Here is a 15,741-nt window from a genome sequence, read left to right as displayed (position 1 = left end):
TAGATAATTTTTTTTCAAACCTAGTAGACCGACTCACATATTATACTATGAAATATTGCTAACTTATTAGGTATTTGTCATTGAAATAGAAACAAGTTAGATAATATATTTATATAGTACCAAGGCTTCACAACAGATAGTGTTATGTACTTATACTTAATAATTTAAATTATTTTATCTTTTGTTTACAAATCCAATGGCCTAAAGGAATACTAATAATATTCCTTGTCCTGACTATGTATTTGCAGGAGCCACCACCTCCCCTCGTGTACGAGGAAGGTCACTTGGTCTCTGGTACATTGGTGCTCTGACAGGTTTGCTGGTACCCACCACCAGCTCCTACACAGACAGAGGTTAACTATTAGTGTTACTGACTATGTATTTGCAGGAGCCACCACATCCCCTGGTTTACGAGGCAGGTCATTTGGTCTCTGGTACATTGGAGGCTCTGACATGTTTGCTGGTACCCACCACCAGTTCCTATACAGACAGAGGTTAACTATTAGTGTTACTGACCATGTATTTGCAGGAGCCACCACCTCCCCTCGTGTACGAGGAAGGTCACTTGGTCTCCGGTACATTGGAGGCTCTGACAGGTTTGCTGGTACCCACCACCAGCTCCTACCCAGACAGAGGTCAACTATTGGTGTTACTGACTATGCATTTGCAGGAGCCACCACCTCCCCTTGTGTACGAGGAAGGTCACTTGGTCTCTGGTACATTGGAGGCTCTGACAGGTTTGCTGGTACCCACCACCAGCTCCTATCCAGACAGAGGTTATCTGTTTGCATTCCTGCTAAGCTCCAGACTCTTCGTTCTTCCTCACGAGCTGCTAACCCAGGTCCTCGCCGCTTGTCACGCTCAGCAAACCAACATTGACAAACCATCGACTGCCAAAGTAAGTTAAACTTTAAAACATATGAATTTTTTTTTTTAATTGTTGATCAAAATTAGCTTTTGAAGACGCTGTAAAGTAATTTTCTTTTTACCCGGGATATAAAAGGAAATGAACGTTCATAAATATTTAGAAAGTAAATAATAAAGTAATGCAAACATCTTTTGCAGATTAATATAAAAAATACAAAAATCTCGAGCCAGAAAACCTAATTTTCGGCCCTAGTTAAGAAATTTACTATTGCAGCAGGATTGATCGGTGATAAAGTGAATTTATCTGGCCTGAGATTGCACAGATCATATCACTAACATTGCTATGAGGTAATTATTTGAAAATCATTGCTAACAATCCTATCACTCCATCGATGTATTTCATTGAAACTAATAAAACAGGTCGGGATGAGAAAGATTTCAATCATTACTATGGAATTTCATACAATACGATTTTAGAGAAAGATAATATTTTATTTATGATTTCAAAGCTTTAGTTACCAAAGCCAGGATGCAGATAATGATCACCTCGTCAGATATCGGTTGCTTTTGTCTATTATACCAATGGTTTGCGGTGAGCTGAATTTTATTAGAAATTCAATTTAAAAAGATTTGCCTACACGAATTTGTTGCTTACACATACTTTACTTACATTATAATAAGAACAGCAAAAGGTTTCAAGCACATAATATGTATATGTAAATAAACTGTTACACTGCTCAAGTGAGGAAATGGGTATAGAGTTTGCTGAATTCTCATCTCACCACCATACCATATCAGTGTTTTATCGCAGTTTTATTGTTTTTAGCTCGAGAAAATGGCCATTTACGGTGTTAAGGGATTTCCAAAGTCATAAAAAGTGTAAAGATAAGAAATGCGATTCTATTAGATTCCATAGTACTATCTTATAGAGTCAAACGTATTTTTTTGTTTGTGTATTCTTTTAAAACCTATTTTACTAAACCACTGATTTGTTAAGTTAGTAAACTTAATAAAAGATTTTTAATTTTAAGTCACACGTGTTTACTTATCTTAACACCTTTGGCATTTTTGAGATTTTTAAGGAACGCTTTAAACCCTGGACATTTATCCAAGATCAAAATTTGCATATATCGTGTCATGAACCTTATTAATTATCCTTTTAGCCTGTCTTTGATATTTTTAAATTAAATGTGTTTTGTTGTTTTACCATATGTTGAATATTTTAAATGCATTTCTTTAGGAGTTAGTCATGTCTTTGGAATGAATAAAGAAGCCTGCCGGTACGTAAAATTATTATGCTATTATGTTTTGCTAATTATTTCAAAAATAAAAGTATAATATGTCGTCATTAGACAGATAAATTACAAATTATATTTGGGTCAGTGGCAAACCCACTTAGTATTAAACGAATTCTGTAAATCTGAAGGTATTAACTCTACCCTGACAAATTAATGTCTAATATGGTATTTTAGAGCCTTAACAAGTTTGAAAATATATTTAAAAGTGTATTAATATCATAATGGGTGTATATACACTTGTAAGAATGACTTAACTTCTATGAAGGAGCGGCTGGAGCGAATCATGCCACCGATGGTGAAACTGCTGGAAGAGTGGACGGACATGTTCCCCTACGACTTCCGCGACGAGGCGATGACGGCGGCAGTCCGCGGCATCACCCAGGGCTGCGACTGTGTCCCCTGGGTCTGTGACGATGTGTCTCGACTGCTGCAGACTCTACTGGCCAGACTAGCCAAGCTGGACAAGTTCGAACACCAGCTGACCGCCCAGGACACCGGCCGCCCCGTCCACGACCGTATCAAGCTACCCGCGGTAATCATCTTTGTATTTTAAAATGGCCTTTTCAACAAATTGCTATTTAGTAATTTTAAAATTTAATTTTAAGCATTTATACTGAGTTAATACAACATATTCTTGGTTGTTAGCAACGGATTGCCTGTAACAGTTTGATGTTTTCAGGGGGAATGAGAAATAGCGGGAAGTTACATAAGGAGATTAATATATTCCCGGGAATTAAAAGTAATTTTAGAATCAAGTTGAAATGATGTATTATAAAATTGTAATTATGAATAAATTTGAAATCCCAAGCTACAAATTAATATAGAATTATCCATAAGTAACTACTTTTTATACAGTAGATTAACTACTATATTGTAACACAATGAACTTCGCAGTTATCTGATTACTGATTTGCAGTTTTATCTGAAGATACCAAGTATTCCCCTTCTTTTATGTGAATTGAAATAGTTATTAGTATTTCAGATTTCAAAACGGTGGCATTTAAATACGTTTAAACGCCACTCTGGTCAACGATGTCATTTGCAGAACGTTAATTACTGAGCTAAAATACTGTTGCCCCAGGAAATTCAATGTAATATGGGCTGAAATATTCCATAATATATCTTAAAAACACATATTATGTCAAGTGCATTATACATCCTGAAGCTTAACATGAAACAGTTATATTTGTTACGTTTGATTTATATCACCTATTAATAATTGTTTGTTTATACCAAACCTTCAAGGAACGCCATTGGTTAGGAGAGCAATGATGTTGACATTCTATTAGAGAACACCAAAACATATAATGAAACTTTTTATAAGTCGTTTGTGTCTTTAGACGCTTTAATTACGATATTGTTAGGTTAAACTAATTTAATAACCCCTTGGTTAACATTATCAAAAAACATACGACTCCTTAATGCTTCTTATGAATGCTAAGATTTGAAGATATTGGGTTCAAATGGTATGGGATGACTAATAAATAAGTGATATTTGTATAAAAGATGAACTATATTCTCGAAAATCTCTGTACTATTCCAAAGATAAATTATTATCCTCAGAAATACATGATCTGTAGTCTGTTCATGAACCAACAAATCCATAGGGGGTTCAAAAATTGGCAGTTATAAATGACCTTGTCTTCACTGCTATCACCACAAACATGGCTATGTGACTTTAACTGTGATAGTAATACACTTTTGTGGATGATCGCAGAGACTAGTATAAAGTTTCTTTTATTATGAAAAGAAGCTGCATATAATAACAGATTTAAATGTTATAATTTAGTTTTTGAACTCTTTGACGTTGGTGTAAGTCATACGTATGACCGGAGGAGTTTGTTCTAGGATACATGCATGACGTCTCTCATCCTCTACAACAGCTGTGTCAAAGCAGTGTTTGTTCTCAGACAGATGCAGCAGAAGTCTGTCGCTCTCCCTCGATGTTGGCTCAGCAGCTGACGGCCGTGGAGTTAGAGAGAATGTCGTATATAGGACCGGAGGAGTTTGTTCTAGGATACATACTTGACGTCTATCATCCTCTACAACAGTTGTGTCAAAGCAATGTTTGTTTTCAGACAGATGCAGCAGAAGTCCGTCGCTCTCCCTCGATGTTGGCTCAGCAGCTGACTGCCGTGGAGTTAGAGAGAATGTCGTATATAGGACCGGAGGAGTTTGTTCTAGGATACATGCTTGACATCTCTCATCCTCTACAACAGCTGTGTCAAAGCAATGTTTGTTCTCAGACAGATGCAGCAGAAGTCTGTCGCTCTCCCTCGATGTTGGCACAGCAGCTGACTGCCGTAGAGTTAGAGAGAATGTCGTATATAGGACCGGAGGAGTTTGTTCTAGGATACATGCTTGACATCTCTCATCCTCTACACATTACCAACACTAGCAACCTTGAGGCCTACATCTCCTGGTCTTCTCGCCTCAGCTATCTGGTCGCGACTGAAATATGCAAGGTATATGTTCATGTTGTTTGTTTAATTTCAAAATGTTGGTTAATCAGTGTCAATGTCTATATTGAAAGATGTTACAGGCTTGTAAGATTAAAGATATAGAAATTCAAACAGAAATGTTGCCACCTTAAAGTTAGTAATGTCATATTAAATTAAATAATCCATTGAAAAAAAAACATAGTGGCCAACAGATTTGATAAGTTTCGAAAAAGTCAAAAGTAAACTACATTTTCAATCCACCTTGCTTACACTTATAGGGGTGAACATTTAATCATTCTTTGTGATTTTTGAGGCAATTTAATGCAAATATGTGTAGTGTACATAGTTATAACTACCAAAAATACCTACTAATGTAAATACTTAACACTCTCTTATGTAGTATAGATTATAGAATGACAATTAGGTCATTTTCCAGTACTCAATGAAAAAGCAGCGGGTGAAAATGACCGAGTTCTGGGTGGAAGCTGCCAAGGAGTGTTTCAACATCGGGAACTTCAACTCTCTTGCTGCCATTTTAGGAGGACTAAACATGGCCCCCGTCTCAAGACTGTCTAAAACGGTAACTTAATTATGATAAATAGAATGCCTACGTTATATGATTCAATATAACTTGTATACCATCAAACTAAATACTAGGACTGCTTTCATAGCACTGAAATCCAGTTAAGCGGAACTATCAAGTTTTATGGTTTTAAATAAACACATTTTTTATAGATATATTACAAAATAAAACTACTGTATTTCATAAATGTAACTTATCAGTTTCGCTCAGAACTATCAACATGTATAAGTTTAATTAGTAAAGGTGTGGACATTACATACATATCCTTTGTATCGATATTTTCCTGTGTTTGCTTGCTAATGTCATCTGGTGGTTCTGGTTAAACTCGACCTTGAGCCTAACCAATCGAAATTTTCTCAATCTTGGCCAGATTTTGCAGCTCAGACAGAAATAATCCTGCATGGATCCATACGATTAGCAGATGTAACTTTTAAAAAATTTGCCTGCTTTGAGAGAATTGAACAAATAGTTGTCAACATACCTTGTGATTTTTGTTTTCTTACATTTGGTACATTTAACATAATTATAAAAAGAATTGTTTTCAAGTAAGTGTTCTACTGACAAATATCTCAAAACATTGCTAGAAGTAGTTGTTCATGCGTTTCGGGAGTTTCTTGCTCGTCTTAATTTTATACAAATATCTGGCAGTTTTTGAGAATGCATTCTGCAATTTTCCTATGACACTCTTATGCGAATTAGGTATATTCTTATAAATCGAAAACGCAAAAAAGGTTTAACCTTCTTAGGCACTAATATACCCCAAGTCGTTGCCAACCCAATAACAATCATGCTTCGTCGCTAGTCCCAACTGTTTATAATCCATGGCTTGTATTGTCTCCACGGAAAACTCCACGGATAATCTCAGTATTTTCTACTGTGATTCTGAATTGATTATCAGTGTGAGTAATCTTGAAATATTTTTCTGAGAAGGTGTGTTAGTATTAGAACAAGGACTAACGGACTAACTAGCTTACTTAAGGACTAACGGTTTTCATTGATACACAGTTTCAGTGTTATATGAATGCTATTTTTGCTTCTAGTGGAGTAAGACTGTGAAGACTGGCGGTTCAAGGCAGGCCATTTATTAATAATCAGTTTCAGTGTTGAATGTACGTTACTTGTGTTTGCAGTGGAGCAAGAGCAGCTGTGAGAGACTGTCGGTTCTCAGACAGGCAATGGACGCCACCTCTGACCATGACAACTACCGCTCCACGCTCAAAGCTGCGGTGTGGAGGTCTGTTGGTAGCTCTGGACAGAACATCGTCGTTCCTCTCTTCAGCCTTCTTGTGAAGGACCTTAACAACCTCACCGAGTTGTGTTCAAAAAAGTAAATAAATAGTGATTCTGTATATTTAACTACTCCGTATATTTAAACGATGCATGAATAAAAAAAATATTTTCTCTATAAAATAAAACATTGTAGAATATAATTTTATGTTCTGATAGTCGCTTATATCTCTAGAGAATTGTTTCGTAACCGTGCAAATCCTACACGCAACATGAAACGGGGTTTCGAGAGCTACTTTTATGATTTCCCTATTGGATGTAGACTCGTTAGAAGTTAAAATTATGAAAATGAAGCGGATCTTACAGCATTTTATTTTACATGAATGTTAAAACAGTTAAACTTTGAAACTGTGTTAACACATCCATAAAAATGTCCTTAGTTTTATTTTCGAACAGTTAATAGTGTATACATGATATTATCACGAATCTATATTTAATATAGACTGAATACACTATCATAAAACGTCGTAAATGAAAGTACTTACCAGAATTGCTACCTTAAATCAGTAACTCGCTTGGAACAGACATATTAACAAGCTGACAACTAATAGCTCATTTAACTTTAATTGGCTCATTTGCAAATTTTATTCTTTTTTACTAGGCTACAGCAAAACGACTACTTAGCCTAAGTGAGTAGTTTGAGGTTGTTGCATTGTACAGGCTGTCAACCTAATATTTTTGTACGTTTGTATACAAAATCCTTATTTACTGGAAATGTACAGTATCATTTGTATTGGTTTTTTAGATTATTACGTTGGTCGGTTTTTAATTGTTAACCTATGGCAAGTCTCATTTATTCTGTGTTGAAAACGCACATTCCTACGATGGAGTTTCTTCTTGAAAGAACATGTTATATAGATATTACGTCTATAACTTTTAAAACTGTCTTGCTCTCTGGTTTACTATAAGCAACGCCGATGGTTATAACAAAGGTGCAATGATGTCCCTAGGTTGTCGAACGGCCACATCAACATGGAGGCAGCGTGGTCGCTGGCGAAGAGCCTGGCAGACTTCATCGGCTGGCAGCAAACCACTTGTCCTTTCCCACGCTGCTCCAAGGCACTAGCTTACCTGCAGGGCTCTCCCGTCCTGTCTGAGAATGGTACAGTACTTTATACTTATACTTTATACTTTTCAATGAAATAGCGACCCTACAATAAAGTAGATATTTTAAAGTATGAATGAAGATGAGTGTAGGATGAGTGGAGCGATCTTGTTTCCTTGTTAGTGACTTAGGCCGACATATTTCTTAGACACAGCTGTTAATTAATAGCCCATACAGCCGATAACAACTGAGGGAACTACAGAGTTTATAGTTGAATAAAAAAAAACATTTTTGCCTTGGTTAACGAATTGGTCTAAATATCATGATAGTACTGGGGATACTCTTAGTACTCACTAGTGCGGACGTTAATACACACCAGGGAGTATCGTATTCATAGTGCATGCCTATAAATATCCAAAATTTTAATATATTAGTTTTTTTAGCGAATTTCCCATATAGGGAATAAGCTATTACCGTAGGTCTCATGGTAAGACCTAGACCCGGGACCGATTTATTTTTTCGTTTTGAGGTCCCCAGAGGCCAAAAACGCCATCCGTTCAAATTCATATATATATATATTATATATATATTTATATATATATATATTTATATATGTGTCCGTTAGCGCGATAACTCAAGCAAAATTGATCCGATTTTGATGAAATTTGGTACAAACGTGTAAACCTACATTTATTTGAACGAGTTCGCAAACCAGCATAATCGGACAATGGGATCAGGGGTTTATGGGACGTTTTATGGGGTAAAAATGGGTTTTTCTCATTTTTGACCCTAAAAACTTTAAATTTCTAAATTTCTCTCTAGACCATTTTGAAGAGCTTAAAAAAACAAATAATTTAGTATATTGAAGTTTTTTTGAATGTTCATTGACTAGGGAGAAAATTTAAAAAATTGTAAATTTAAAATTCCCATGTTATTCTTATGGAGAATAAATAAACTGTTCTAGTTTGCTTGTTTATGGATATATTTTAATCAAATTTGGCAATTTGGCTTATTTTATACTAAGCTATCAATATTTCAATTGAAAAAACACACCTCAACATCTTCCCCGTAGCAGCAAACCTAACTACTCACTAAAATTAATGTTATTTAAATAGGAAATAAATCTGTAAATTTATAGGGAATATTTTAGTAGAAATCAAGCCGGGTAAATGGAAATTCGCTTAGTATGCAAGCTTGCTGCGACGGGGGTATTTTATATAATAAATTTCTAACAAACAACAATATACTAACCCCCAGTATCGGAGAAAAATTGCTTACACTCTTACGATATGATATTTAGAGAATTTAATCAAGACAAAACATTTAGGTTAGATTATTAATTGTGTAAGCTGGTCATTGGTCAATGCTATACAGAACTTTGGACCACTGTGTCAGAGATTTATTCTATAAGGTTCAATGGAAAGCAAACATTTGAATGTCAGTAAAGATTCTGCTTGCATCGTCAAACTAAATAAACTACTGTATGATAAACATAGGTAAACTACTTTGGTAAACTACTATATGGTAAAACAAAACATAGGTGTGTTTAGTCTACCAATGGGTTTTAGCTTATCCATCAAAGTCTCATCAATACAAGACAGTTAAATATAAATGTAATTTGTGTGAAATTCATCTCGCCATTTCCCATTAGTATGTTTATAATTGCTTTACGTTTTTCCACTTTACGTTTTGGATATTTTTTATAAAGGTAACGTGTATGTAAAAAAATACTTGTAAAACATTAATAATTTATTTTAAGGAAACAATACAAACATTAAATAATATAAATTTAACTAAACATTGTTTATGACAACAGCAATTTTGGGTAATCAATCAAATGGTTTATTATAGAATCAACATTCAAACAGTGGTTACTAAAAATATCTTTATAAATATTGCACACCGACCTTGTCATATTTATCATAATTATAAGCTGCTCGATAGAAAATACATTAGAATTATTGAAATATTCGCTTTAACACAGTTAATTTCAACATTCAACTAGGATTTTTGCAAACCCTTTCACAAAAACTTTGAAATAACAAGTGTAAAAAACGTAAATATTGTTTACAATGTAAAATGTGTATAAAACATAATCTGACTCACATGTATAGTAAAATAGCTTATGTGTGTAATTGATTGATTAATTAATGCATTCGGAAAACCTTTGATCTCAAAATCAAACAAGCATGCTTCAACCTATTTCAGTTACATAAATATTAGATGCATTCATTCGATTCGGATCCAAGCGTTCATACAAATCATCGATATCAGCATTATATCAAACGGACATACCATAGCTCAATTAGAATGCTTCAATCATGATATGAACATCATTGAAACTATCTTATTCGCAATAAAATATTAATCAATTCATCTTTTCCTGACTTCTCCATACGGATTGATACAGTGATACAAAATCTTGTCTATTATTGTTGTTTCAACATGTTCTATATACTTTTCAGCGCTGATGATGGCGTCTTTTGACTGCGAGCCTCCAGAAACTACAATGGAAAAAGAACACTACATTACACTGAAGTAAGCAGGTACTATATTGTTACATACTTACTAAGTCAAGCTCTGTCCATTGTTAATGTGTTGTATAAAAATAATTATATATCTACATGAATGTTATTAACTTCTGTTTTTATTTCATGTTGCAGGTTTAACCCTGCCGAACACTGAACACTTCCGACCTGCTCATGTCGTTAATCCTATGTACAATGTACAAACATACGAAGATGACCAAAGTGGATTTATTGTTGATAGAAGGAATTATTCAATTGTTGGATGAAACTATCTGAGAAATGTTTAATTGCTGTAAATTGTTTTAAATGTACAGTATTAGATTTTAAAGGGTTAAAGACTGTGATTTTGTGATATGTTTGTAAATAATAAATTTTGTACCGAAGATTTTTAATAAACTTAATATTTTTTTCAAGAAAAGATCTTTGATTAAACTCACCTTTCTCCTAAGGTTTTGTAAACATTTTTTTGTATAGCAAAATTTTCGAGTATATAGAACCTCGATAAAAATGCTCTCATGGCAATTACTAATTAAGAAAAGTGAATAAGGTTAATATTTTATTGAGGTTTGCATTAACATGTGTTTAGTGGTATTAGTTTTAGAGGTCCCACTATATACATATAACATATATATATTAAATTTTAAACACATTTCGTTTCCTGTAGTTTTTTTCTTTCTCTCTGAGGAACATATAAAATGCACAAAGATTAAGGTCGATTAAGAAAAATAGTATAACCTTGCATTTATAAGCTATTAACAATAGTGGACCGAAAAAGGACTATTAAATTCAAGACAATTATCCTAAAGGAAAAAGTATTCAAGTTATGAAATTCAAAGGATATACGTTGAAGAAAATTGCAATAAAATCATGCATTCAAAAATCAACTGTTGTTATACTTGCCAAATACAAATCATATGTTTTGTAGTTGATATGGCAAACACGACTTCAATTAATGTAGAATTTCCATGCAATATGTTTATGGCGACAATTTACATCTGTCAGATGATATCGCCGTCATTGTTCAGCGTTCTAATTGGCTTAGTTACCATCAATCACCATCACTATCCAATAGCCTTTACCAAACTTCCCTATCCGCGTACTCTAATTATATTTAGTTTTTTATGGTTGATAAATAAATAATTACTAAATCGTGAGATTTCTTAACACCATAGGCTTAAAGTGTAACTATTTAATAACACAGTTTAATATGCCTGGGGTCCTATGAAGAGGAAAATACATACACTCTACACAAATTCTAGACACTACAAATACAACAAAAATAGTTGTATAAACTCGTAAGCAATGAAAGAACCTAGTCTCATTTGATTACGACCGATTAAAAAATCAGATCATATAAATAATGGTTCGTTAAAGTTATTACTTTTAACACAATTTCTATTGATTTCTTGGTTATTATTAAATATTACTTAGCTATAATTTTGTAGAGCACTTAATATGTATTTATTAAATGCATAAATCTTTTTTTAGATTTTGTGAGTTGAAAATGAAGAGCCTTGAGCTGTCATTATCTCAAGTTTAAACCTAATGGAATCCAGTTCATGACGGGTTCCTGTATAATTATGCGTTCCATTAACACAATTTTTAACTAAACTAATATACGAGAACAATATGCTCCTAGTAAAACAAGATACTTAATTAAGTTTATTAAAGAATGGATGGTTTTAATAGAATTGTTCTTGTCATTTTTTTACACAATCAGTTAACAATTTGAGTTGTAATGTTTAAAATGGCCCTCATTGTTTAATAACTAATATTTTAATATTAACTATAATATAATTCTAGATTTGTGTTCTATTTTGACCCAATAAACCTATCCCTGATTTTTTTGTATTTACTCATGGGACACCCTGTATATATAAATCTATATTAAATCATGGAAAGTGCTACAGTGTTTATCAATTGTTGCTGAGAGTCGTAGGATGTATTTACAAAATACATCCACTAATCATGTAAATATTTGTGACTGTAGTATAGTTATGTATTTATTTATCTATTTTTATAACACTAAGAAGGGATTTTCAATTATGAATAGTTAAAGATATTGGGTATTTATTTGCTCCAAATGTAGAGTAGAATTTCAAGAATAATTAAGTACAAAATGTTTAAGCGTAATTGTTTGAAATTTAGAACATAGACCTTTTTCAAAGCATGATTAGGTTGTGTGAACTGTATGCCTATTTTATTTTTCAAAAAAACAAAATTAATCACCATACGTATAACTAACAAAATAAAGGTTTTTAGGACAAAATATAGGACTGATACAACTGACTTTAAATATCAAAAATAATGTATAAAAGTAAAATGTCGGTACTGATTAAATCAAACAAAATAAGGTATAATGCAAATAGCAACAAAAACTTGTAAATAGCAATAAGTGCACGTTGTATATTGGTCAATATTTAAAAAGGAGCAATACATTTAGAAGCTCTTAAAAGTTTCACATAATCTTGGATCACTGCAGATAGTCAGAGTCACAAATAACAAGAAATGCGATGTTCTTCCCTTCCTGTAATTTTTGCTGACAAACTCCCCCAATTGTAAACAGTCCAACATTCAATATTAGTTTAATATATAATAATTATAAAAAATATATATATATAAACTAATGTAAATATCAATAAAATAGTCGAATTCAGTATGATTTATGTAAACTGTACAACAATTAGACAGTCCTAGATATAATTTATTTTTCGTAGTTGAAAATTCGCTTTTTATATACACTCAAATGCGTAATTGAGAATGTTATATACCATTATACGGGTGGAAAAGAAGTCCCGGGACGGTTGAATATTTCAAAACGTAATAATGATGCGCTAACTCCTCTGAGGAATAAACAAAATCTTAAACATAAGCATATGTTGATATGACTTTCAAATTAAACGTCTTTGATATTAAAATACAATGCCACAAACCCAAACTCAAACTAAAAACTAAGTAAAAAATTACAGCAATTCAAATATGTATTACATTTGCATTGCTATTGTACGCTACCTATTCAGGAAGGCGCCCGCTAGGAGTCGCAAAAAATCGTAAACGTATGCTGTTGATATGCACATAGTTATTGGTCTTAATTAGTAGATTACAATGCCACAAATTCGAGCTCAAAAGAACAACTTAGTAAAAAGTGGCAGCCGTTCTGCCGTTCAAAGATTCAAAATGGCAGAGTAAAAATATCTTTGAACGGTCATTTTTGACTCGGACGTCCGTTTGAGTTCAAATTTGCGGCATTGTATTGTACTAGTGAAAATCTTTAATTGTATGTGCATATAATTCTGTGCAAGACATATCCCCTAAGGAAGTAGCACATCACTGAGTAATGTTTTAAAATTATTTTAATGCCCATTAGTTGCGTACCAAGTTTTAAAGCTCGATCTATATAACTTTTTGAAATATTAAACTGCCCCGGGACTTGTATTCAATTATCTTCCATAGAAAGGAAATGCAGGATTCTTTAACACACTTTGACATATTAACAAAAGAAATAGTCTGTGTGGTTGAACGTATTTTCTAAACCGTTATAAATTAATTAATTAATATAACTTATAATGAATTTCTTTAAAGCAGAGTTATTATTATATTCGATATCATATTTTTTTTCTAAAATAGTGATGTTGAGATCAAATTGTACTGATTGAATATTAATCGAGCATGCTTTTTTGAAATGATGATGTCTCCACTAATACTTTGTAAAATATTATCGAACATATTTTTGAGCGCAGAAAGGTTGAACATCGTTAAAACTTCGTAATCCATCCAGTAAAACTCTAGACGAAAACATTTGATGGAATGTAATGGAGGAAAACCTTTTAGCAAGTCATTGTTTGTGACGGAGATTGGCAGTGGTGGGTCGAGATTGGATTGGAGCGGTTCAAAGTCCTTTAATATATTACTGTATTTTTATACGTATCTCGAATAAAATCTACTTTATGATCGACTTTCATATTTTAATATAAAAATAAAAACACGATTAAGTAAATAACATTAAGTTAATAAATTCATACCTCCAGTAAGATGCTTTCTAAAACTAAGATTAAATTAAATTAAATTAAATTAGATTAAATTGTGCTTCGAAGTATATTTGCTTAGCCTAATAATACTTTTTATAATTATTTTAAAATTAAACTAGCAAGTTAAATTTTAGTAAAACTTGATTAAAGAAAAAAATAAATTCGTAGTTTTATTAGCTGGGTAATGTTGTATTATTTGTAGAATATTTGGGAAAATTTTATTTAGTAAGGCATACGTAAAATCACAATGGACATGATGACTGGGTTTTGTCAACATTTTTACACATATCTTGTTAAGAAAATAATTGATTAATTAACGTGACTGATTATAATTGGGCTTTAAATAAATGACCCTGACTGAAGAAACAGCTGATCTTATCTTCAAGAAAAAAAGAAGAAAGAAATAGCTGATCTAAGTTCAGAGCAAAAGCTACACTGGTCATCTTACCCTATTCTACACTCATCCTTTACTCATGTTTGTGTTAAAATACGCACCTAGGTGTACGTCAAATAATTGATAATTGAAAGTAAATACATCCATCAAAATGTTGATGATGAAAAATATATTTGTTGGCTCAACAACATATAGTGATAACACAATACCACATACATCCTAGTTAGTTCTCGCTCTCACCATGTTATCACCAGTAGGCTAAGTGAGCTGCTAGTTAGTGGAGTGACGTCATTATCACCAACACTGCTGATGACAGAGCTAGGTGAACAAAATTGTCAACAGCTTGTTACAGCAGATACAAATTACGGTTCTCAAAATCAATTTCAAGATATCTTCAATTGTTGGCCATACACTTTCCGTGAATTTTAGTATGTTACAAAACGAAGTACTTCGTATACACAAAATTGAAACTCATATCAAAATATTGGCATTATTTAAACTCTTGGCTTTCCTTTAATATGCTGCCTTAAAAGTCTGGGAATGAACTGTGATTGGGAAGCGGATACGGTGTATTTCACCAAATATACAGCCGTATTGTAATTTAGACTCTGTAAAAATGTGCTTACACGTGTAATTGTTGTTAATGGAAATAGCACATGATGACAGTACCTCGATGTTTATTTAAGTATTTAAAATATGGAAAATTTAAGGTGTGGCTAGGAGATGTTTGGTAACTAAAACCATTGACTATTGGATACTAAAGTAGTTATATTAATTGTTTCATAGATAGTCAAAGCTAAATCATAAATACTATAAGGTGTCCCGTTACTCTCAAGACACATGTAAATGGCGTCATTGCTTAGGTCAAGACAAACATATTTCACCACAGAAACATGGGTCTGTAGTACATAGTTATCAGTCTGTCTGTATTGTGTTTTGTACACACAAAAAAACCTCTTAACGGTGGTTTGAGATACAGCGCTGAGATTTTGTAAAAATGGTTATCTTATTAACACCTATTTTGGTTTAAAATCATACTATGAATCATCAAGTGTTTCAAAATGGCGGCCATTAATATTTGATGTCAAATTTCACGAAAACCGTTAAGTTTACAAAAAAAGCTGCAAAAGACAAATAAATTAGTAAGTTTTACGTAGTTTTCTCAAGGGGATATGCCTCCATCTATAGGCAATTTTATAAAATATTTTGACTTTTTTCAAAAGTGACAATTTTTTATTCCTTAATTATTACTGAACATGTATGCAAAGTT

The 15,741-nt window shown here is 32.9% G+C and overlaps 1 protein-coding gene across 1 annotated transcript in view; it reads left to right on the top strand.

Annotated features, from left to right (window-relative positions):
• The window catches only part of LOC129001632 (ras-GEF domain-containing family member 1B-like), a 28,326-nt gene extending 18,023 nt beyond the window's left edge, over positions 1–10,303 (top strand). The window contains exons 4-11 of the mRNA XM_054429002.1: positions 671–898; positions 2,431–2,697; positions 4,076–4,630; positions 5,043–5,186; positions 6,320–6,516; positions 7,427–7,578; positions 9,987–10,059; positions 10,185–10,303. Of these exons, the coding sequence (XP_054284977.1) occupies positions 671–898; positions 2,431–2,697; positions 4,076–4,630; positions 5,043–5,186; positions 6,320–6,516; positions 7,427–7,578; positions 9,987–10,059; positions 10,185–10,206 (1,638 nt within the window). The 3' untranslated portion in view covers positions 10,207–10,303. The remainder of the gene's footprint in view (positions 1–670; positions 899–2,430; positions 2,698–4,075; positions 4,631–5,042; positions 5,187–6,319; positions 6,517–7,426; positions 7,579–9,986; positions 10,060–10,184) is intronic.
• Positions 10,304–15,741: the final 5,438 nt, after the last annotated feature.

The sequence above is a fragment of the Macrosteles quadrilineatus genome, unplaced genomic scaffold, assembly GCF_028750875.1.
Source record: "Macrosteles quadrilineatus isolate MER2022 unplaced genomic scaffold, UCM_ALF_1.0 Scaffold_1__1_contigs__length_201487025, whole genome shotgun sequence".
Lineage (NCBI taxonomy): Eukaryota > Metazoa > Arthropoda > Insecta > Hemiptera > Cicadellidae > Macrosteles > Macrosteles quadrilineatus.
The sequence above is the reverse complement of the archived record's forward strand: the minus strand, read 5'-3'. Positions and strand labels throughout refer to the sequence as shown.